At 43.5% G+C, this 25792-nt stretch overlaps 1 protein-coding gene across 1 annotated transcript; it reads left to right on the top strand.

Annotated features, from left to right (window-relative positions):
- The first annotated feature begins 540 nt into the window (after positions 1–540).
- Positions 541–24609, top strand: LOC134021047 (calcium-independent phospholipase A2-gamma-like). The gene is made up of 10 exons (XM_062461494.1): positions 541–668; positions 1213–2512; positions 3308–3457; positions 3920–4071; positions 4189–4283; positions 6148–6319; positions 7162–7219; positions 7776–7967; positions 21032–21227; positions 22585–24609. The coding sequence occupies exons 2-10, from the start codon at positions 1280–1282 to the stop codon at positions 22863–22865; spliced, it is 2529 nt and encodes an 842-aa protein (XP_062317478.1). The 5' UTR covers positions 541–668; positions 1213–1279; the 3' UTR covers positions 22866–24609.
- Positions 24610–25792: the final 1183 nt, after the last annotated feature.

Raw genomic sequence — 25792 nt, 5'->3', positions numbered from 1 at the left:
AACAAGTCATTACACTTAAATGTGGGTTTGAGTTCCTAAAGTGACGAAACGATATTACGGCCCTATTTTGCGTTTGTCAACACGGGCTGCAAAATAGAAAAACCAATGGCCACAAGGTACACGACCCACTTTTCTCCAATAGCCTATTGTTCATATTTTCGTTTCTTTTCTTTTTTTGCCGCTTCATAACTGTAGGCAGATGCAAAGCCAGAGGTTTTGCAGATATTTTTCCTCAACTTCTTGGCCTCCAACAAAAAAGCATCCGAAACCGTCAGGGTATTTATTGCAGCACATTTGAACCGAAAACGGTATTTAATGCACAAAACAGTATTCAGATAAGTCATTATTTCACAGCTTAACATACAGTAGGCCTATACATAAAAGTAAACATCCTACCCTGAAGTATTGCCTTCGTCATATTTGCCGTCGCCCTTCTAACCAATCAACACGCATTTACCAGGGGGTCATGTCTTTGAACAACCAATGGCGGGATAGATCAGAAACCACATGACCATTTATTTTCTTTCTGGTGTCAAGAGATCATAACGAATGACCCCATCAACACTGCAAGTTAGCATACCGTTAGCTCGTGTTTTTAGCACCAACTTGTTCATGTAGGAATTGACAGACGGAGAACTGCAGTTTTTGAAGCCGTCAATAGGATACTGGTATGTTATTTGACCTATTTGCTCACTTTCGTCATGTTGTATTTGGAAGTCTGTATTTATGGCTCACGCGAATGAAACTACTAGTACAGTACAGCAGTGGCTTGTATTTTCAGCTACAGTAACGTCAAGACTAATTTAGAGCTTGCTAATGGTAACCGTTGAATGTCCTTGGGTACCTTTCCTTGGTTCGAAATGACGGTTAACGTCCGTTATTATTGCTGCACATTAGTTAACTAGCCATATGTACACACAAGTGGTAGATATATATGTTTTAGCAACCTACTGTATGTACAGTACTGTAGCTAACGTCAGTTAGAGTAGAGCATCTTCCAAAATGTTGTTCATCTTTCTAACGAGTCACATGAATTACATTTTTAGTTACATAGCGAGTATGGGATTGTTTATTTTCATATTAGTTACAAACACGTTGGACTCCCCCATTCTATTTTGCTAGTAATTTCCATCAACTATAACTGTATAACTATTCCGTATTTCATTTTTATTTTGGTTTATTTTATTCATGCATGGTTTTCTAGTCCATCAGCTTGAGGAAAGAGTATATTGTTTCTTTGGAATGGCCTCATGAAACCTGAACACAAAGACTGTAAGGAATGACACTTAGATGGGCTCCAGATACCTGTGTTCTTAAGCTCAGCCGAGCTGTTAACTTGTGGCATACACAAGTTCAAAGACCAGCATATTTTCCATCGTCTCCTTTGCGAACACCTCATTGCAGGCTCCACGTAAGACAACCTTTTAGTCCCAAGGTTGGCAACCTCAGCTGGAAGCATGTCCAAACCAAAAAGAGCAGAGGACAAAAGGGATGGCTGTGCAGAGCTAGCCAGTTGAGGCAAAGGCTTGCCCTCCACACCAATGCCTACTGTTTGAACAGCTCAGCATCCCGCTGGTCTGCTCTGAGCCAACACATGTCGCGCATCAGGAGCACTCTGGACTCTGTCTCCAAAGCAGTGAGCGGGACGCACTCTGACCTCATCTCCAAAATAGCTAGACTCAAACCTAATGCCGTTAAGGCAGGGACAGATGTTGAGAATAGCCCTGAGGTAGCTCCCCAGGCTCGGGTAAGCCAAGTGAGTTCAACCATCCCAGAGGAAGCTTCTGACCCAACTGGTACAGCCGTCGGGCCTAGTGCTACTCTTGCATCTGCCACGTCTCCTCAAGCTACACCTGCCCCTACGCCCATCAATGTTATTCTTACCTCCACACATACCTCTAACGTTGGCCCGGCCAGTGCCACAGGCACCAGTGGGGGTGAGTTCAGGGACAAGAGACTCAGACGCGTTACGACCACGGTCAAAGCCACTGAGGCCACAAAGGTGGCTCAGGCAAAACCACCAGAGAATGTGTCCAAGAGCACCATTGTCTCCAAACAGACAGCGCCACTCTTCCACCCCAGCTCCCTCTCTGTAAACCTGGACGAGACCTACAATTACCTTGCTCACCACGTCAATGCCTACTTTGGGAGCAGCACAAAAGATGATGAGAAGAAAGCAGACAGTGAACACAGTGGTGCCAAGTCTTATCCTTCCAATCAACCCAGTGAACTCTTGCCTGTGTCAGAAGCTCCTGGTCCAAGTGCTGCAACTTCTCCAAAAAAGGGAATAGGGCACTACCTGTCCTACTCAGGCCCAACTGTCCAGGCGTTTGTAGGGAATTATATTGCTCCCCTGGTTCCTAAATTTCGGACTGAGGCCAGGAGTGCAGCTGTGGAAAAGGAGAAGCTTTTGCCAGCAAAGGTTCCGGCAAAACAAGAGGAGGTCCTGGTGAATAAGGAACAGAAGGCGTCTGAGGAGAAAGCTAAGAGACTGCTACTTCAGAGAGAGAAGGTAAACTCTGACCCCTACACAAGTGTGCCAGTGTTAACTTAATCTAAAACTTGAACTGGGTAGTCTTTCTGTCTTTTCTGATATTGTTTTAGTAGCCGTATCAGGGCTTGAAATTGTGACCATTTTGGTTGCATATTATGCTCCCGAAATTGTGTCTGTGTGACCTCAAAATATAGTTGGGAGCATATTTGTGCAAATAATCGTTATGGTGCGACCGGTTTTAATTCATTTACAAAACGCTCGCTAATCACTAATATAGCGGGACATAGCAGGACGACTCAGCATGAGAAATACAAGGTGTTGTATTAAAGCGGTTAAAATGTGAGACTTGAGAGCCCTGAATTACACTTAATCTTTATGTTCTAAACTTTATTGCAGATTTTAGTTTTCCTTAGGGAGCTAACTAGCACTCAAAATACATCTATAACATAAACATTTTAGTTGTGGTACTCCTATTTCACCCATCTGGAATCAGGGAGCTAGATAATATGTGGACTTTGACAAACCTACATGTTGTAGCCTATACATCGGGGGAAAGACAGAATGACACAACTTATGATTACAGTGGTTAACGGTCAATGTAAAGGCTTCACTCTTGGCCTTCACTTATAGTTATGCATAGCCTACATGTTGGTCAATTACATCAACATGTTTACAGTTGTCTGTAACCCGATGCATGTTAGCCGTCAGCAGAGGGCTAAGGCTTCAGTTGAAATACGTAGTTTTACTAGGCATCAGAATCTGCAAGCAAATGATATTCTAACATCCTAGTCTGTTTGTTTGGGCTGTTCCCAGATCATCGCTAGGGTGAGTGTTGACAACAGAACACGGGCCTTGGTCCATGCTCTACACAGAGCCTCAGATGTAAGGATCTACATCAACAGGGTTGAGGACCTTAGCTACCATCTCCTGGAGTTCCCTGAGACACGAGGTGTAGCTGTTAAGGTACACCAATCCATATTCCTGCTTTCTTTGTCTTCATTTTCCTTCTTTCTTTCTCTCTTTTCTCTCTCTCTTTCCTACAAATCTGCTTCTGCAGTGAGTCATGCATGAGGATTAGAGGTTAGCTTGTCGAAACAGATAAACATTCCTTCTGAAACGACCTCTGAGGGAGACATTTGCTTTGTTGTGACGGTCATTTCGTTTCCCTTCATACTGTCACGCTGTCTGTTTCATGTTCCGTTGTTTACATTGACATTACAAACATGCTTATCTGCAATGCCTTGAGAATCCCCCCCCTCCCCCCCAACCTATTTTAAACTCCTCTGCCGCATGGCTCTGGGGATATCAGGGCAGCCAATGAATCTACTGAGTTTTAGTAGGGCGCATAGCCTAAGAAATACAATGGTCAGATCAGATGATACATGATGGGAGTTGCTAATCTTCTGAGTCTGTGTTCCCCTGTAGGAGAAGGTAGTCCAGTGCCTGCTGCGTCTGAGGCAGGCCAGTGACCCGGCTCTGAAGGAAGCAGTCTCCCAGGCCCTCACTCTGGTGGGCTATAACAACCCTGTCAATGGCCGCGGCATACGCATCCTGTCCATAGATGGAGGGGGAACTAGGTACTGCGTGCATGTGTGTCTTTTCAAACATTCAGTTGGAGTTTTCTCTGATTGGTTACGGTCTCATTAAACCCTGTGTGTGTGTCTGTGTGTTCTTTCCTGTTTTCTGACTTTCAGAGGTCTGGTTGCTCTTCAGACTCTGCACAAACTGGAAGCCCTGACAGGCAAACCCATTTACCAGCTGTTTGATTACATCTGTGGTGTCAGCACAGGTATGTTGTCCTGAGTCCTGCCCTACTTCTGCTGTGTGCGTGAGTTTGTGTCCGTGTAGATGTCATGTAGGTAGGGAGTGTGGATTAACGCAAACAGAGTGAAACACTATGGCTTGGACAGGGATGAACCAATTTCCCATTGACCTATTTTCGGCTCTGGTCTTGCCTGACCTGATTGCCACTCTAATTTGAACCCTGTATGCACACCAGGCCATTTGTAGACATGCAGAGCATATCTCTGTTCAATATTTACTCATCCTTTTTTCTTTTTGTTATTTTAGTTCTGTATAATACGGGTTATCATACTGTCTATTGTATGTTATCATCAAATAGATTATTAATTAATAATGACGCCACAAGAAGCTTAGTTGGGTACATTTTAAATCGCAGTTGTGGAAAGTACATGCCTGTGATATGAAGTATGGTATCATAAATGTTATACACTGTATGTATATTGTATTGTTTTGTCACTTTTATTTATTAATTCATTTAATTGTATTATTATTAAGTGCATGTTAATTATGTTCAGTTACCACAAGGGGGTGCTGTTTACCATGTTTTATTTTGTAATTCACACTAAGTTCCTGGCATGGCTATGTGCCTATTTTCTCCCAGCACAGCAGATAGAAAAGGAATACATTCCCTCTTTAGAACACACCACAGAGCAGCTGCCTACAGAACTCAGTATCAGTCCTGGCCACTCCCCCTCCTGTCTCTCTCCCCCTTTCATTCACACTAATCCTCTCCACTCTGAGGTAGCCAGCCTAGCTCTTCCTTCTCAGACATCCAGCGTGTTCCGCTACTGTGTGTTCCAGCCAGTGTGTGTTCTCTCAGAGTGTGTTCCAGTATAGGTATAGCTCAGTGGGAGAGTATTTGACTGCAGGTCAAGAGGTTCGATTCACCCTCTGTATGCCACTTTAGATAAAGGCGTAAATGAATACATTATCTTGTCTTCCAGCCTGTGTCTGTTCCATCCAGGGTTTGTGTTCCATTCTAGTGTATATTCCATTCAGTGTGTGTTCCAGCCTGTGTTCAGCAGTGACGTAATCCTCGCACCAGATAAAGTGCCCACACTAAGAACACATCTGGGCAACATATGGGAGAGACTGTCCTGCAGGCCAGACTGGCCTCAGGCCCTGCCCATAATCTCAGCCTGCCATGCCAGCTTTGGGATGGGGTCTCTGGACTCATGGCGACAGTCCTTCCTGCTGTCCTACACCCAGTAGTGTGTGTGTGTGTGTGTGTGTGTGTGTGGAGGGGGTGTTTATTGTGTGGGTGGGGGGGGATCTTTTCTTTACCCACAGACTTCTTAGAGGATTCGGCCCTCGAGGAGAAATTAAGGACACATTGATTTAGTAAATCCCTGTTGGTTTGGGTCAGGTTAAGAAAGAGCTGCTATTATGCATTAGACTGGAAGGATATGAAGGGGGTCATGAGAAAATGTTTGAGCTGCAGTGGATGAAGAGTCTGGTTTGGTTACAGCCACACTGACAGGTAAGCATGCGTGTCATGGGCTACTATGCTAAATGGTGAATGTATCTTCTGGTCAGAAGATGGTAGTAAAAGGCTAGCAAGTTAGCCACACACACACCGCAGCAGTTTTCTGCCCATGGTGGCCATTTTAATCCTATCTAGTGGCAGTGGATGGATCATCCCAGGGTAATGATGCCCATAACGGATTATCCATCAGGCAATTAGCCTCACATCCAGTCTCGCTGAAAGCTCTGCACCCATGCTAGCCCAGAGTGGAGTGGAAGAATGAGGTTTATGTTGGGTCTTTTGTTTGCAACTCTTGATTCCTTGTTGACATTCTCATTCACTTACGTGTGAGTGTATGTGTGCGCGCGTGCATGTGTATCCACAGGTGCCATCCTGGGCTTCATGCTGGGTGTGTTCCAGATCCCTCTGGATGAGTGTGATGACCTCTACAGGAAGCTAGGTTCTGATGTTTTCAAGCAGAACGTTTTTGTGGGCACGGTGAAGATGGGCTGGAATCACGCATTTTACGACAGCGAGACCTGGGAGAACATCCTCAAGTGAGTCTGTCTGCCTGCCTCTGTATCCTCCACAAATATCTTCTGTTTGTCTTCAGCATCTTTGATAAATCAAATATTATACTGGATGGAATCATGTCCAGGCTCAGGGGGTAGAGAGGGTCAAACACTAATCAGAAACATATTTATTCACCAAGTAAGTTTGCACAAACAAGGATCATACTATGGCAGGTTGGTGGTTCGACCCCTGACTCCTCCCGTCCATGTGTCGTAGTGTCCTTGAGCATGACACTGAACCCCACGCAACATAGAAGGATTAAGTTGTAGTTACTTTATTTTACATGCATCATGTAGTTTCAGTGTAGGAGGTAGGCTACATCCCTGTGTGTGTGTGTGTGTGTGTGTGTGTGTGTGTGTGTGTGTGTCTGTATCTGTGTGGTCCGATCATGGAGCCCCTTTGAGTTCAGCTCTGAGCACACAACATTTCTGAACTGAATTCAGCTCTGAGCTGCTACACTTTTGAACTCACTGTAACTGGGCTAGAACAACTCCTGTTGTTAGGCCGAATACAGGAACTTGGCACAAAGAAAATCACCTTAGTTTTCCTGAGACAGAAAAACATCAGATAGGCCAATCGGAGAACTATGACCTTATATCATGCCATTGTTTTGGGGCCAATGAAATAATCCTTGCAAAATTAAACTCCTATTTGCATCAAAACATGCTACGATTTCTGTGTTGTTGTTGAACTTTGAAGAAGTTGAATTTGGACTTAGAATACCAGAATATCAGAACTTGGGAATAATATGCCACAGCAACAACATGAATCTAACTTCAGATTCATATAAAACAGTATGTAACAGAGCTTATTTAATTTGCCGCAGAGAGAAAATGGGCTCACATCTCATGGTGGAGACATCAAGAAACCCCAACTGCCCAAAGGTGAGCTTGATATCGTGACTCGCTCCTGCAGTGTCGGCCTCCCAGCCAACCCCTCCGGTCTTCCATAATGAGGTCACAGCATCAAGCCTCTGGCTGCTGTCTCACTGGCCAGAACAGCCTTCCACTATCAACACATTTCTCTAATGTGCCTCCACTGCTGCTCTCGGGGGGCTGACAGAATTCCCATTAATGCCGCGCAAGGCTCTGGTATGACAGGGACATCATTAGTTGTCCCGTTCAGATATTGTGTGTGGCTCTACTGTGACTTTTCTGGTGTTAGCTAGGGTTATGCTTTAAGCTGTAATGAATCTTATAGCTGATTCACTCTAACTCTTATTTGTTAGAGTGAACTGGAAGTTTTGCATTTATTTTGACTCGTATATACAGCTAAGATGTTATATTACACGGAATTAGGTAAATGCAACAGTGTATCATTTGTATTCTATGCGACAGCTTTCTGTAAAATACATAAATAAATTAACTTAATAAACTTTGCACGCCGACTTGTCTTATCAAACCAAATGGAAAACCATCACGTTTCCTTCATGGCCTGCAGGTGGCAGCAGTGAGCACCATTGTGAACCGAGGCTCTCTGAAGGCATTCGTGTTCAGGAACTACAATCTGCAGCCTGGGGTGAGATCCCACTACCTGGGGGGGTGCCAGCACAAGCTGTGGCAGGCCATCCGAGCCTCCTCCGCTGCCCCTGGATACTTCCAGGAGTTTCCCCTGGGCAACGACCTCCACCAGGTTAGAACTAAATAAGTGTTCAATTAGCTAATGCTTTTAACCAAAGTGATGTACCGAGGGGAAATCGAACCATTGACCTCTATTTGCAGTCCAGTGCTCTTAACCACTGAGCCGTAATCCACTGAGTTAGACCCAAGGTCACCCATAGGGGCTGGCACCAGCACAGACCTCAGCTCTTCTCAGACTATATGATCATATATCTGGAGGCAGAATCCCCCCGTGTGATGGTGTGTTAAGACCCTAGTGAGTATATGGCCTCCTGTCTTGCTTCTCCACTGATCTTCACTCAGTCAGTGCTTCCGTTTGATACCTACATTCTCTGCATAATGCACTGGAGGAGTTTGGGGGATAATGTGAAAGTCATCAGTCCAGTAAAAAGGTGGAGGTCCATTTCCACCCCATCAGCTCAACGTTTCCAGGCAGGTCTGTTTTGACAGAAGGATGAGTAATGGAATTATTGAGAGTCAGAGACACTTAGCTGTGTCTGTCTAAACAGACGTGCATTAGTCCAGGAGCACAACATTGTACACACAGCACGCCCTACCACCCACCCCCTCTCAGACTTTTGACTGATCGATTCAGACGCTATGCCTCTCTGCAGTCCTCAGAGGGCCGGGCTTGAGCGGTCGTGAGCAAGCACTTTGTTGAAAGCGCTCGAAGGATCAAATCATCTTATTAAACTGTAGCAATATTCATTTACCTAGCACCAGTTTGCCCTCTACAGTTCAATATACACTCAGGTTGGAGATGGAAACACAGCCGTATGATCCGCCCATGTGGATGAAGTTGGTTTGTGTGTGCGTGTGTGTGTGTCGGTATCAAAGGCTGAGTCCTGTGCTGGTGCGCCTCCACACTGTTAATTGGAAGCGGTGTACATGTGCTCCAGTAGTAGTTGAGCAGAGAACAATCTGGAATGAAAGTGAATAGCTGATGAAAACACAGCTGTGCTGGAAGTGTTCCCAGCCTGCCGTCTTCCAGGTTTCACCCCCGGCCCGCCCCCTCCTACTACTCCCGGCGATGCATATATTAGTCCAGTTCCCGGCTCTCCTCATTTCACACAGTCTGACTGCAACATCAGACTCGTTGGAAGGGGCGAGCAGACAAGCTCATTACCGAGCTGTTTGTCGAGACTCTGCTAGCTAACCTAATATCTGGGAAACCGCCTGTTCGGGAATTTGGGACACCGCAGGAAGTTACGCGTGTTGACTTTGAAGCCTCAATTGCAAGGTCTTCAGTCTTTAGCTTACTGCTGTCAGAAAGCCTGTAAGAGGGAAATTATTCAAAAGCACTTCAGTCAGGCTTCATACAATAACAGGAATTCATTATTCCTTTTTTCACGACAACGTAAGGTCAGATAAAAACGAATTCATGAAATTCTTGATTACATAAAGGTCTTTATATAGGTTTGTATACCAGGACAACTGTGAGTGTCATGGTAGCCCCTACTTCCATACTGTATAGAATGATCTACCAAAATAGAATGGTAGAATGTGTATTGTGATGCTCTGTCTCTGAATAGTTTAATTAGCCTTTGCTTCGTGTGGGACCAGTAGGCCTCAAAGAGTTTAAAGTTTGGGTTGTGGAAACTACTGGCCTATGACTTATAAATCAGGTGGACAGAGTCACTAACCATTTCAACGGACAGCTGTGTGGGAGGTGCTTTTCCCAAATTGATTGTCATACAGTAGGTCAGGTCAACACACTGACTAACCCACTCGCCAGATGCCCGATTGGTTGCTTGGCCCAGTGCTCAGCTCAAAGGGCTAGCCATCCGATGCCAGTGGAGCATAATGTGGCTGTTTGATGTCCGAATTCTCCAGTGAGGGAGTCATTTCGCCCTTTTCCACTGGCGCCTACAGAGTATTGCACAGCACAGATATTCCCAGCGCAACACAATCCTCTTTTGTGTCCTAAGTGTAATAAAACGGCCCTGCCATGTGCTGAACAAATGCCAGAATTCATAAACAGCGTTTTGAAGAAGGTTTTGATTGTCCTTAAATGTCTATCCAGGATTTTCGACAGGATTTAAATTCAAACCGTGGTGAACATGACATTGTGTGTGACTAGGACCAAGACCTTTTGAAGCACTGCAGCCGGAGCAGGCAAGACATTATCACAGCTCAACACTCGTCTCTGTAGCCATGGAAGAATATGCCTCTGAGAAAGAGGGAAGAAGAAAGCGAGAGGAAACATGTTAGAGTGAAAGAAAGGAGGAGGAGCGCGTCTTACATTAAAGCCTCAGTTATCTCTGCTCCTCAACACCACAGAAGACCCAGAGGTTGACAAAAGATGCCAGGGCCAAGATTCTCGCTGCACGGTTGTCATGGTGTCACCCTTGGCGCCTGGGAGGAATGGGGCATGTTTTGTGTGCCAACCTCCTCCTCTCTCTGACAGAGGCCTGAGATCCTGTCTCACCTCCCAACGAGGGCTCGCAGTACCCCAACATGGCGCCTTCCTAAAGAAAGACCTCTTGATGGCTAGCAGAACGGAGGTTGTCACCCCGTCACCTACTAACTCCAAACACTGTCACTCAGTTATACCACAAGGAAGGCAAATGCTGATTTGAAGAACTCTCAGCCCAAGGATTGAGACATATGTTCATCAATTTCCTTTGCTGAAGACATAGAGACATGGAAGACAATATCCATTCTTTAACATTAGCGGAGACGATGGCCGAATCCGAATGTCATACCCCTACCCCTAGCCCTTATTTTACGCATTCCCGTGAGTAAGTGGTGTCCCAATACTCTTTTTGATCGAGGGCTAGGGCTAAAACGAAGGGGTATACAAACCAAGTGAGTTCGGGAGCTTACTTGAAACCAAGGGGTATGTGAATACTCCGCTACCTGCAACAATGGCGGACAGATCACCCAGAGTCCCATAAATATCTTCGGCATAAATAATTGATAAAAAAAAGTTTAAGAAAATCGCTAGTTTGCTCCGCTAATGTTACATTGCTGATTTGCACAACAGTCCCCCATTTCTCTGATTAGCCTTGAATGGACTCCATGCTTGTCTAGAGTTTTAATTTAACTCCATTACCAGCAAATTTCAAACTAATTTCGTTTAATTTCAGTGCACTAGCTGCTTTGGAGACATCGATATACGTAACAGTAACCAAGTGGTGTCTCATTTCATAGGGCTATGTAGCCCTTAACCCTCGAGACACAAGGGCTAGGGGTAAACTAAAGGCTACTACCGTATTTTTGGGAAAATAATCCGCATTTTCTATAAACCGCACCCCACCAGGATGGGAGCTTTGTGTTAGTAACTCGAATATAAACCGCACTGGAATATATGCCGCACTTGATACGGGAACAATGATACAAAGCAATGCACGACACGAGTATAGGCTAGGCAGTACAGGATGCCGTTGTGTAACACCCCTTACAAAAAAGAAGTATACTTCAAGTTTATTTTGTTAGTATACTTAGTATAGAAAGTATACTATTATCATGGTACTTAAGAGTATACTAGCAGTGTACTAAAAGTGTACTTATTTATATACTATTTTTGTACTAAGTAAACTGAATTGGCCCACTTTTTAGGTCATTTAGTACACTTTAAAGTACACTTATAGTGTATTTGAGGTTTACTTTTGAATACTGTAAAGTAGCCTGTGTAGTGCACTTTCAGTTCATAAAGTATATTTCCTAAAGTACTTCAAAGTATACTTTGGAATACTCTAAAGTAACCTGTGTAGTGCACTTTCAGTTCATGAAGTATACTTCCTAAAGTACCTCAAAGTATACTTTGCAATACTTTCAAGTGCATTTTTAATTAATGTAAGTTCACACGCCACTGATCTTGCGTCGCCAAGTAACACCACATATCCTTAGCTAAAAGAAGCTAATTATTGTGTATACACTAAAGATGAAATAATCCAGCTCCTCTTATGAAACGTAATACATTTAATTCATGGTTATAATGGTAAACCGGCACAACAATGACAATTACCACGCAACAAAACACTACATTCTAAGCAGACACATAAAAAAAACTAAATTCATGAAGTTACATTTGTATTTCGAACAAACGGCAAACTTATCGGCAAATGTTTACATTATTTACCGCCTTGCATCATGGGAATTGACCAGCCAATGAGCCACGCTATCTTCATTTTTTCACGTAATTATTTCGTTCTTCAGTCAGTTTGACAGTATAACCTTCAAATGGACAATGCAACCCTTCTGTCTGCTTCTTTCTCACGTAGCTTTCTCGTTTTTTCCATTAATACTCCAATTGATAATTATTAGTATAAGGTTAGAGGGCTTCAAAATGTTTTTGCAGTAATTAAGGTTACAGCTTCAGTACGAAAAAAGATTCAATGTGCAATGCATAATAGATTTTCCTAGACATGAATAATTAGAATGAGATGGATCTAAAGAATTTAACCTGTAATGTACTTAAAAATTATTTTGACTGTTTCTGCTGTATAATAATAGAAAACGTACATCCTACTCCAGAAGAAATGTATACAATTTTATGTTTCGAAGCATACTTCTTAAAAGTATATCAAAAGTGAACTATTTTGAAAGCATACTTAAAAGTACATCAAAAGTGAACTATTATCTAAGTATACTTCTTAAAAGTATATCAAAAGTGAACTATTTTCAAAGCATACTTAAAAGTATATTAAAAGTGAACTATTTTCAAAGCATACTTCTTAAAAGTATATCAAAAGTGAACTAAAAGTGTACTATCCATATTTTAGTATACTTATAGTATACTTTAATATACTTCTTTTTTGTAAGGGACACTTCGAAAACGAAAGTGCGTAATGTATGTTTTCTATTGCCCAGGAATTAACTAATATTTACCTTTTAGACGTGTGAGTTGTAAATATTCCCGACGGTCCCCATAGCGTAAGTTATTTTTCCGAAACAGTAGCTAGCTAGCTTTAGTTATAGGTCATAAACTGCGGTTTTATTTCCGAAAAATACGGTAGGGGAGAGTGGGGTGAGTTGTGCCAGTTTTTACCTAAAGTGACCTTAAAGCGGGGCCATGACAGTAATGCTTCCAACTAAAATATATACATATATTTCAGGATGTGGTGATATATATATTGGATCTGAAATATGGTATTTAAGAAACATGTGAGAAAAAAGTGGTCTTGTGGCACAACTTGCCCCCGGTGCGGGGTAAGTTGTGCCTTTAGAGAGAATACATTGGGGTAATTTGTGCCATTGATTATTTAAGTAAAACAGTATATTTTCATGTCAAATTGAATACAAAATTACTCATTTAACGTTTATTTAAAGTTATTTTACAACATCAAAGGCCGATTTTCTACAAGCCTATTACGCCACATGAGCACATTAAAGACTTGATTGGCAAGTCCAGTTCTTTTATATACTGGCCTTATTTCTTTTCCATCTATCTTTTTCTTCTCCATGTATTGTTTTAATGACATCCTGCATATGTTCATCTGCCTCGCCACCTGACGAATGGACTTCCCCTTCTCCACCTCTTCCACCGCTTTGTCCATGTCTAGAGGAGTGGAAGCCCTGCCTGTCTTCCTCTTATAACTCCATGGCATGATGGTCTATTTCTATTTTCTGTCTAAAAATAAGAATGTCACATAGTTTTAGTGATAAAATGTAAGAATACAATGTACAATTACAATGAAATAATATGTTTAAAATATTCATAAGTGGCACAACTCACCCCAGGCCCTTTGGCACAAATCACCCCAATCCCACGTTTTTAGAAAAAAATGCATCATCCAGCAGTTTTGAGGTAAAATCATGCTAGCTATATAGACTCATTGTGTAGCTTACCAAAGCACTAAAACATGTGTGAAATGTTTTCAAACTTGTCTATAACTGTTCAGACACAACAATCAAACAACCTTGATCATAGAAAATTTACTTTGGAAGGCAAAAAACAGTTTTTTGAACTTAAATGTGATTACCTCTCATGCAATGAGGCTCTCTTCTTTGCAGGATGAGTAAAATGGCTGACTCTTCAAAAATGTGTGGTCACTTGACCAATTTCTTCTATGGTTCCCTAGAAACAGGGGGTGGCACAACTTCCCCGCTGGCATAAATCACCCCACTCTCCCCTACTTGTCAAGGTAAACTTTATTATCCACAAGTAGGAAATTCATGTGGTCACTATTACATGCTCCATTGTTAGATAGCCTGCTGCATACAAATAAAAACAAATACATAAATACAAAAGCATTAAATATAAAAACAGTTAACATTGTAACATATGTAATATATAATTAAAAATAAAAAAATAAAAAAAACTAGCTGAATGCTAGCTGATTGTTGTACAGTATAATTGCTGTAGGCACAAAAGAATTGCTGTACCTTGTGGTCCTAATTTTCCTTTGCAGTAGTCTGCCACTTGACCTGTTGCTTTTTAAGAAATATTGATGAAGAGGGTGGGTTGAATCATTTATAATTTGTTCTGTCTTTTTAAGACTAAGATTGTTGTACAATTGGGCTACAGATACCTGATCAACTCCAATGATTTTACTGGCTGTTTTGACTATTCGTTGCAATTTATTCTGATCCTTAATATACATGTTACCAAAGGCACAAATAAGACCAAAAGATAAGACACTCTGCAAGAGAGTTTTGTAAAACATCTGAAGAATACAGCTGTCTATTCTAAAATGGTTGTTTCCTCAGAAAAAACATCCTCTTCTGCAACTTTTTGGACTTATTTTGTGCACATTCATTAAAAGTCAGTTTATTATCTATTTCAACACCCAAATATGTGTATGTTGTGACCCGCTCTACCACTACACCATTTATATTTGAGGGTGGAACTATAATTCCCTTTTTACTAAAATTTATGATCAACTCCTTTGTTTTCTTTGCATTAACCACAAGGAAATTATCTGAACACCAATGAATAAAACCCTGCACCTCCCTCTCGAAGCCCTCTATTGATGCAGTATTGGACTGTACAAAACCCACTAATGCTGTATCATCAGCATATTTAAAAAAGGTGTGGTTTAAGATGGTTGCTTGGCAGTTGTTAGTGTATAAGGTGTATAGAATAGGGGACAGAACACACCCTTGTGGTGCCCCTGTGTTTATGGCTTTTAACGATGAGACACATGAGTTAAATTTGACTTGTTGGCTACGGTTCGTCAAAAAGTCAAAAATCCACAAAACTAGTCTTGGGTTAACCCCAAGGTGAACCAATTTTTTACCATAAGGTGGGGTTGGATTGTGTTGAAGGCACTGCTGAAATCTATGAACACAATCTTGACAAGACTCTTTGTCTGTAGGTTAGTATAGGTTATAAGGTTAGTAGGCCTATAGGATATTAAGTGTGTATTATAGGTTTAGTATACTCTATTATAATTTTTATTTTGGAGGTTTATTATATTATATGTTAACTTGTCATAGGTGTAAACTTGTTCTGAGTAGGCTAGCTACTAGGGCTGTCCCCACTCAGTCGACTAGCCGATTGTTTGGTCGGTATGGAAGTGTGAGATCTGATTCCCGCTTGTGTCACCATTGCTGAATTAAAGACATTTTCTACAGAAATTGTAGATTATATTATTTAAGACAAATAAAGCAACTCAAAAAATATTTAAAAAGGTGTTACTGTTTTCCCTTTCGTTAATCTGTGTTTTGTTTTTTGCACATGAGCACAATTGTAGCTGTTAGTCTAAACTCTACCATACTGTGTCTATGGTTGGTGTTATTAGCCTTTAAGAAAATTGGCAAAGAAATGGAATGGAATTGAGCAAAGTACTGGGTGACTAAAAACATGTTGAATGCACACTCTGCCAACAACGGTTTATATTCCATAGTTAGACGTTGAATGACGTAGTTCTTGAAAACCGTAAATTGGCCTAGCCTACTTCACTAATGCATGCAAACACTCAGGCATTTTTTATTATATCGGCATTCGGTAACAACAGGACTGGTGACACGAGGCTTATTATTAGTAATAGTTAATTTTATAGAGGCGCAATCTGGAATGTCCAGCAGCTAGCTCTACATTGAGTCAGATCGGGAAAATGTTTGTAGGCTACGTTTGTCTAGTTGTCAATCACCCTTATTACGTATGTATTTCTTTCAGATTATCTATTAAAACAGTGAAGTAAAACATCACACAATATGGTTTGATGAAAAACATTGTGACATTTCTAGCAACAAAACCCTAACCCTAACTTTCAAATTTAGATTAGTCGATTTTCAGAAGTGTTCAGTTGAGTCTTGGTCGACCAAAGAAGATCTTAGTTGGGGACAGCCCTACTGAGTACTTATATGTCATGTTATGCCAGGTTGCTTTGCGTTGTCTTATCCTAAGAATTTCAGTGCCCAGTCTGACCCTGTGCTGGTCTGTGCAAAGACTTGAACTTTAACTAATTTAGCCGACTTTGAGAACCTTCATGTTTTCTCTGTGTTTCTCTTTGAAAACAGGGGGCGCTCTTTGACGTGTTAATGCGGTGCTGCCCTGATGAAGCAGGTAGGAGGGAACTAAGGAGGGCTGTTGGTTCAGCTCAACCTGCTTCCTCACCGTGGCCAGCTCCTCCTGTGTTAAGCTGTTAGAGCTGAGCCTGCAGAAAGAAAAGTCTTTTCAGTCCTGCTCCAGCTATCCCCTCCTTTCCCATACAGACCCAGGCTATTACTGTCCCCCTGGTGTGGTACATGCGCACAATTATCCACACAGATTTACACACACACACACACACACACTTTAGTCCTTTTGCTCCTTCCCATCACTATTCTTTCTTATGCACATAAACACACACACTTGATTGTGCTGGCATACTTCTTTAGGGATTAGGCCAGTCCACTGATTACATTGACTAACATACTGCGGTGTAAAAGCTTGCCTGACCCCCCCCGCCCCTCTATTGGAATCCCCCCTTCAGAGTGCTGCCTACCCGAGCACAACTCACTGCACCTAAAAGGGCTCGTCACTGCAGTAACCCACTAGAAGATTTCCTAACACGGACCCCCACACGAAACAGACAGCTTTAAAGAAAAGCCCTCAGTTGCATACTTCAGTTCATCCATTTGTTTGTGTGATCATCCTCTTCTGCTAAGCTCAACTGGGAAACAACAGCTTTCCCGTCTGTTTGCCTTATGCACACTGGAGACATACTTTTCTTAAACTGGGTAGTCAAATAAACGTGTTAATGCCTGGACAGGTTTCAGTCAACAAAGATAGTAGGAGGAAGCCACACCCATTTGTATCTTCTCAAGCACCGTCAGACACCCCAATCTCATGGGTCACAGCCGGCAAAGATGATTCCGTGTGTGTGTGTGTCTAGAGATGTTGGTGGCGAGCAATAGACCTCAATTGCTTTTTCCGGCCTGAGGGCATAGATGCCAATCTCTTTTTTTTGTCGTTCACAGCTGGGACCTCCTCTATTTGAGCCTGTGAAGACAACTTGAACCTTGTTACGACCTCTCCAGGCTCGCAGGGTCAAAGGTCACAGGGGAGAGGCCGTTGGCGAATTTAGATAATATGGCATGGAGACCTCTGACCTGGCCACTCCTAGTTGTGGCTTCTTATCACACTAAGACACTGTCTGGCTCTTCCATGGTGGGAATCATGGAGGAACCATTCCCTGGATTGCACTCAATCTGGACAATCGATTTATTAAATGGACCGATTAAGATACCAGATCACACAAGGAATGGTGTAGCGAGTAAGGTTATATGTGTCTGTAAACACCCTTTATTGAATTGGTAAACATATGGTAAACATGGCTTTGTAGACATGATGGTGTGCCCTTACAGTCAGCCTGATATGACTGGCTGCTGAACGATGGGCAGAGCTTCTGACTAAGAGGTCACAGATTCGAATCTCCCCCTGTATGCTGCTTTGAATGATGGTCTCAGAAAAACAGAGCTGCCATTGTGACAGGCTGTTTATCATTAGATGGCCGGTGACTTATGTAACCTCTTCCCCAAAGAAGCAATGTTCACAGACATACCTCGTGGCCGTGGGCTTGTGTTTAATCATGGCACTTGGCTCGGAAGGAGAGCTTTGTCAGAGAGAGTTTTCCTTGTCCCATTGACCATACAGCGAAATCATGTGTCTGTGTGTGCGTCAATACCCTGTCATACGAACGTTGTCTTCCCCACTTTGGATTATCGTGAACCCTGTCCGTGTTCTCAATTTTGTAGCCAGTCTTTGCAGCCTTCACCCAAGGCAGTCAGTGAGGAAGCATGGCATAGGGAGAGCCGCCCATGGTGAGGAGGACGTTTCTGTCATGTTAATAAGAGCTGACATACGCTGAGCCGTGAAATGGCTTTTTCACTGATCTCAATGATAGCACCCCTTCCCCATTTCAATCGCAGCCCCCCCCCCCCCCCCTAAGAAGGCTTAAAGTGGAACAATAGATTGAAACTTAACAACAGCTGAATCATTTTAAAGGAGCAACTAAGCTTCCCTTAAATTGCGCTCATCTTAATTTCAGCTGTTCGTCATGTTATTGTACAGTAGTTAGAAGTTATTTTCTGGAACGTATAGCAGGAACGAATTACGGGGGGGATACATAATTCTGTTTAATTTCCTGGGCTTGTTAAGCAGTGAAACATGGTCCCATAGGTTTAACTTGAAGCCTAATTAGTGGGAATCTGGTTCAGTCAGGCCATATTGGTGAAACAACCATTACTGCCTGGAGGAGAGAGCCAACATCACAAGAACAAGAAACCCCTGAGGTAGCAGTGTGAAAGTCAAGACCAGCATACAAGAGCATTTAGCAGAGCGGCCCTGCTAACACTACCATCACTTAGGATATGTTTGGGATATAAAATCCAACAACTTTTGGATCTCCCAAAAGGCACTGGGGTTAAACCGGTGTCAAACTATCTCAAAAGAGAGTTGCACCCTTCCGAGAACTTTTCGACCTCTGGGAGACTCTACTTTCTGGCCATGGGACCCAGGCGCTAAGAGAGAGCAACATTACAGCTCTTAATCCCCATGAAGGGAAGTGAACTCTGACCCCTGTCATGCTGAGTGTTTGATGGACAGCTTGACTCAGGGCTTTTTGTGTGCAGAGCTCACTTGCACAGTTTGGCCCTAAGAAGATCATTGTTTCTAACTTTAACCTCCCCCCTAGCCTGAAGAAACGCTTGTGAGAGTGTGGCAGCCCTCCAAGTATGGATCTCAGATGAAAAGTGGCCTTTAAGACCCCCGGCCCAGCGATGGCATCAGCGTGGTCGTACTTTGCCAGCGTGTCTCCGAATGGCGGAGATGTGACCCGGTTCCTTATGGAAGCACGTTTGTTCTAGACAGCAGTTGACACAGATGATGGATGCAAATGAGCTCCTGAATAATTGATTTTGCCAAGAAAGACTACAGTGCACAAAACCCCACTAGCCTTCCAAAAGCACCATGAAGTCCCTTCAGTGTCTTCAAACAGACAAGGCTTCACGACTCTGGGAGTGTCATTAGCTCTGCAGCCCTGGCAGGTGCACTGACATTGAGACAAGTTCGAGCCTTGTCTTCATCTGAGACTGTGTTTTGGACAGGCTATTCATTCCTCAAAACTGGCTCCCGGTTATCCAGAGGAACGAAGACACAACTGGATCTTAAACTGTTGCCATAATTGCCACAGAGTTTGGATAATGGAGCCACAGTGGAGGGAGGGTGGAGGAAAGCGCCAATCTGTGTTGTTTCCAGCTGGGGGCCGCTGGCTGCAGCTTTATTTCCTCTCTCACATTTCTGCATTTGGGGTCGAGTCCAGGCGCTTTCCTCCTCCTTTAAACCATTCGTCAGTCTCAAACAAGGGCACTCATTCATGAAAAACAGACGCTTGAGCAATATCTCAGCTTCTAAAAGATTCATATGTTATCATCAGGGGCCTCTTGTTTCTAATCATGTGAATGCCCTCTATAAAACTGTGACTCAAAAGGGATTTTGGAATGTTTGCGCGTGACAATTTCGAATTAAAAGTTCCCCCCTCTCTCACTTAGATCTGTTGGCTCAGGCCACCTTCATTTTCTCTGGGATAGTCCGGCTGTGTTGCATTTTCTGCAGTGTCTCAATGCTGTTCAGACTTTCCTTTTGGAGGACTCGGGCAAAGATCCCCCTGCTCGTTCTGTGGCCAGTGTCAATGCGTCTTCCTCCACAGGGCTAGTGCTACGCGTTGTGGCCTCAATCATGCTCCCATATCCAATTCCCTCTTTTTCTTTTTTCTTTTTTTGGAGCTTGAGGCGCTGACACAATTTCTCAGTCCAGTTCCCTGGATGATTAACAGTCGTGCGTCCTATAGGCGCTCTCTGTGCGTTCCACGTGATTGTGTGTGACATTGATTTGTACAGGGGGCTCTCTCATTATGCCACTCTGCTACTGGATTGGGATGGGAGGATAGGAACGAGCCCCCCTGAAGGCCCTATTGCCACTCCTACTCCCCAGCACACACAACTACAGACGGTCTTGCATGTATAGACACACACGTACACACAGACACACACGCACCTACACGCTTTCCCCAGACACCCGAGGCCCCTCAGTTTCCACCCCCCAACCTGGCCTTCTAATGAGCACTGGCCCCTGTGTGTTTGATCCTGCAGCAAGCTAGCCAGCCCCCCCGGCCCATGGCCCCCCCTAGCCTTATGTCTATTCAACACCCCACCCTCCAGCCTCTCCACTCTCTCCTGCGTTGGCTATGGATCCACACCCAATTGCTCTTGGGTGGTTGCTCGATATCAAAGCCAGTCAAGACAGGAGCGTGAGGAAAACAACAATGTAGCTGTGTTCTTCGCATTAGTGAGAGACGCTGTGCGACAACTTTACATTGATCTGCTCACGTGGTTCTTGCCATGTGCTTCCTTTCTTAATTACTCGATGTGTTGCCACTGTGCCTTTTCTATTTACCAAATAACCGTCTCTCTGTCTCTGTCTCTGTGTCTGTGTCTCTCTCTACTTCTCTCTCTCTCTCTCTGTCTCTGTGTCTCTCTACTTCTCTCTACTTCTCTCTCTCTCTCTCTCTCTCTCTCTCTCTCTCTCTCTCTCTCTCTCTCTCTCTCTCTCTCTCTCTCTCTCTCTCTCTCTCTCTCTCTCTCTCTCTCTCTCTCTCTCTCTCTCTCTCTCTCTCTCTCTCTCTCTCTCTCTGTGTCTGTCTACAGGACGGTGGTCTGCTCATCAACAACCCCACAGCGTTGGCCATTCATGAATGTAAGTGCCTGTGGCCCAACACGCCAGTGCAGTGTGTGGTGTCCCTGGGCACAGGCCGCTACGAGACCGCGAGCAAGAACAGCGCCACCAGCACCAGCCTCAAAACCAAGATCTCCAACGTCATCAGCAGTGCCACAGACACGGAGGGTGAGAGACCGCCGCCATGAACGTCCTCTCACACGCGCCACCTCCTTCTACATGCCACTGAGACGCTTGCACGACCGATGTTCTTTGATATTAATGTTGAAGGGCAACATTCTTATCACTGTGTATTTATCGGTCTAGAGATTATGCTGCATGTTTCCTCGGTGGTACAAGCATGAATCACTGTGTGATCCTGCAGTACTGTAGCCTCTGCCGGTTCCTTATCTGCACAAGCACACAGGTCACGGTTGGGGACCTGTGCATGTCCTAAATTTATCCCCATCCCTCCCTGTAGCCATGACCCAGATGTGTGGTGCTGTTCCCAGTCAGGTTCTCCAGAGTTTGGGATTAAACTCCCCCGCTATCCAATCGGGATCCGCTATTTATACACGGCAGATTAACACTCTCACAGCCCAGATTCCTCCTTTCTTAATGCCTTCCGCCCCTGCATCCATTTGCATTATCACCCCCTCAGTTTGTGTGTGTGTGTCTGTGTGCGCGTGCGTGCGTGTTTCAGTGGAGCTCTGTCTGTACTGGTGCGAAGAGAGATAAGGGAGATTATGTGTGTTTGTTTGAACTACACGGTTGATTTAGAATGAACTTTGAAGTCATTCAGGGCTGTGTGGAAGACTCATCTCATTTCCCTCAAACAAATTGTTCCAAACCGATTGTTAGCTGTAGTGTTGTGAAAGTTGATTTGATGATTAGCTAGCCTGTAGAAGGTGAAAGTGTAGACTTTCTGACTCCAGATACGTTGCTTAGCAGAGAGCTTTGTTCAGCCGGGTGGGTGCTTATAATGGAGTCCATGTTTTAGCTCCTGAACTAAGACTCACCTCTCTGGGTTTTCTGTGGGAACACTGACGCCAACATCTGCTGTTGTCTAACAGCTTCCTCCAGGCGTATCAGTCTTATTATCATCAGCCAGAGTGTGTTTTCATGTGTTTTTCACCTCTCCAGACACGCTCCTATAACACGTCCATGACTGGATAACTGGAACAACAGCCAAACTCCTGCACTCTGTATAACCCTCCTTTTGGCAATCACACATCCTCACCCCCAAATGTTAGCCTTCTGAAAACATGCAATCCTGTCAATGTGCTGACAGAAATGTTTTGACTAAGCGTCCCCTCGTGACTTTCTCCCTTATTTATTCAGACTACTTACCCATGTCTGCACCATGTGTAAAGACCCTATGTGTTTGTTGGTCTCTGTGTGTGTTCCGATTCATAACCTCTGGAAGGTGGGCTTCAGTTCAGTGGTATAGCATTTGCCTGCAGACCAAAAGGTCACAGGTTCAAATCCCCCTGACTACTAAGAGAATACATTCAATGACATTTGACACTTTCCTCTCCTGTCGCAGAGGTTCACACCATGCTGGACGCCCTTCTCCCTCCCAACACCTACTACCGCTTCAACCCCTACATGAACGAGGAGATCGCCCTGGACGAGAGCCGTCATGAGAAGTTCAACCTGCTACAGGCCGAGGGCATGCGCTACCTGGAAAGGAACGAGGAGAAGCTGCAGAAGGCAGCCCGTATCCTCACCCAGGAGAAGAGCCCTGCCCAGAGGCTGTCAGAGTGGCTGAAGCTCAAGGCAGACATGTACGATGGGATGTCCTCTTTCTCCTCCTCTAAGCTCTGAACACAACTCAAGCTCTCATGCTGCACAGTACCTCCAACTTGTGGTAATACCTTTCGAAAGTACATGGAAATAAAATACACCCCTGGAGTGCGAAGTTTTAGTTAGACGTTTAGGAGTGGACAGTTAAAGCTCACCTCACATCCCTGACCTCTGATTCACTCAGCTTAACGACTTTGACACGAAGGTTAATATTGTTAAAAGGCATTTAGGACTTTTTAATGGCTGTGCTAAAATGCTTTTCTGTCAGCACTAAGGGGAGAATTCTCCATTCGAAGGATGCATATTCCAGGTAAAGTTAACTATACCCAACAGAAGCTTATTATACTCTAAACCAGAGTAGATAATGTAACAAAACCTATAGTAGCTGAAGTACAGTGATTTTGGACATCTTTGGAATGTGGGGTTTGCCAAATAATCACTTTTAATCTTTTTATTTTCCTTAAACAATAAGTGATGGTATCTAGTGTGAATATTTTTCTCTCAATCATACTTCTGATTCAATATACTGTAGAAATCATCTCACCTTCACTCGAGTCCAAGTTGGCACCAACCAAAATACTGTAACAGTGGAAGGTCACTAGCTTGTCAAGTATATAGCTTGTCAGACGTACGTACGTGCATGTGTGTTTCAGAAAAATGCAACATGGCTCAAATTCGGACAGACTGGTCATTTGACATTTCTAGAACTTGCACTATTTACACCGATGTAGCTAGGGATCTTTTACTTCGGTGGTTGCATTAATGATGCTCTTATAGGTACGCGAGGGTGTCGTATTTTGAATATACTGTATAGATTATTATGTATAAATGGTATTAAGAGGAAGTGTAGCCACTGACCATCTCATGCACATAGCTGCTTCATGCACAACATTGAGAAAGCTGATTCACTGTTTTATGACTGCTTTAGATTAAATATTTAATTATGCGTAGATTCAAATAGAGTAGATACGTAGTGCAAAGACACTGAAGACACTCTTGAATGACAACAAAAAATGATTGCGATGCTGTAGTAGTGGAATATAGTTCAAGCGGATATTCTATTTATGTTTTTCGATGTTAATTGCTTCTTTGCACAAGTGATTTAATTGATAAACTGCAAGTCATTAGCACATTGCAGTCAATCTCCAAGGTGTTGTGGATGCCAAATTCTTATATTGAATACCTCTTCTCCAGTCCTACTGTACCTGGCAGTGCTGTTTCCGAAATCCTGCTACAGTATGTGTTGTATGAATTATGCAGGTTCGGCAGAAGGACTTGTATGTACAACACTGCTTACTGCTAATGCTCCTTAGTGGCTGTTACTGTAGTGGTTTAGCCAATCATGTCTTAGCTTTAAAAAACACACAGAGGCCAGTTTCAACTGTCAATTTAGGTTGATTCCTATGCAGCTTCTGTGATAATTATGTCTTTATCACTCCGGAGGGAAACAAGGTAAATAGGCACTGACATTGACCAGATATGTTTAATCCTGCATTCTCCTATTGATCCCCAAGTAAGGAGCGTGTGTGGATGTAATTAAAATCCATCTCTGAACCACCCTGACTATAGATGTTTTCTTATGGGGATTAGATGATGGTTATCTTTGGAGCACCTGTGTATTTTAATAGTAATTGCTTCATTGTCATGAACACCAACAGGAAGTCCTTTTTGTCATGTTTTAAAGTACAGTTGGTAAAGCTTGTCGTTCCAAAGCACCCTTGAACCTGACTGACTGCAGAAACTCACCTTGGCTGTTCAAATAAAATTTTAAAAACTATGTATTCTGTTTTGTAATGAAAGGGGGTTAAGTGTTGTGGAAGGATGTGCTATTGTGCATAGACACAGTGTGAGAGGGGATGGAGTCCCCATGGCCCAGCCAGGAGGAAGCGACAACCTTTCATGGAGGGTCAGACCAGAGGACATGTACAGTTTCAAGAATAGATTAAAACAGAATGTCTTAAGGCCATCCCAGTTCTTTTAGTAGATATCCATGCTTTTCCAGGGCAGATACGATAGATAGATATATAAGCATACAGGGTAGTATTCAGCCTTGTTGCATTGCAGTGGAGATAAGATTCCAAAGTTGCAGCAAGGTAGTATGTATTGTGAAGAAACCGGATATGGTCTGTCCTATTCACAGGTGTGACACTGGGCAGATGCAGCATTTCATATCCACACCTGGATGAAGTCCTGTGAAGACACATTTGAATCCACCAGCTGTTCTCACTGAGTGTGAGCAAGCGAGCATTTGTGTGTGTGTGAGCAAGCGTGTGTGTGTGAGTGTGAGAATGTTTGTGTGTACAGGCGCGGGGGCAGTTGGCAGGCCTGTAGGCGAGCAGGAGAAGGTGATGAGATGACTGTGCAAGGCTTTGCTCAGACACCTGGGTAACAGAGCTGGCCAGTGATGGATCACATTCCCTCCAGCATAAACACAGGCCACTGACACAGCTCTGCACCACCTGCTTTCACACACAAACACGCAGCAATGGACCCACATGAGTCAAAGGACACACAACAACACAAACAACAGCAGCAGTACAAGGTACTCCACAGTAATGACACGGGATGCGCTTTGGGTATTCTACCACATGTCCTCTCCAATGACATTGCAGCTCTGCTACAGTCACTATGGGAACGTTAACTGTCTTCCAAAAGTAATTGGTTTTACCGCAAAGTGGACTCATTTGCATATGATTTTCACACATCAATCATAGAGGTGTTCTCCACATTAGCTTCAAAAGTGTAGGTACAGTAATGATTTGTGTTGTTCGTGTTGTATGCCCAACATCTCTCCCCCCCCCCCTCCTGTGTTAACACAGTTAGACAGACTGCAGAGGCTGTTTTCACTCAACGTAGGGATGGCATAATGAAATTATAGACTGATGCATTCTCCCCTAATGTAAACAGAATCAACTCATGGACTTGTTCCACTGAAATAATCCCATTAG

This window comes from Osmerus eperlanus, chromosome 5 (assembly GCF_963692335.1).
Source record: "Osmerus eperlanus chromosome 5, fOsmEpe2.1, whole genome shotgun sequence".
Classification (NCBI taxonomy): domain Eukaryota; kingdom Metazoa; phylum Chordata; class Actinopteri; order Osmeriformes; family Osmeridae; genus Osmerus; species Osmerus eperlanus.
Note: the sequence above shows the minus strand (reverse complement) of the source record. Positions and strands in the feature narration are given on the sequence as shown.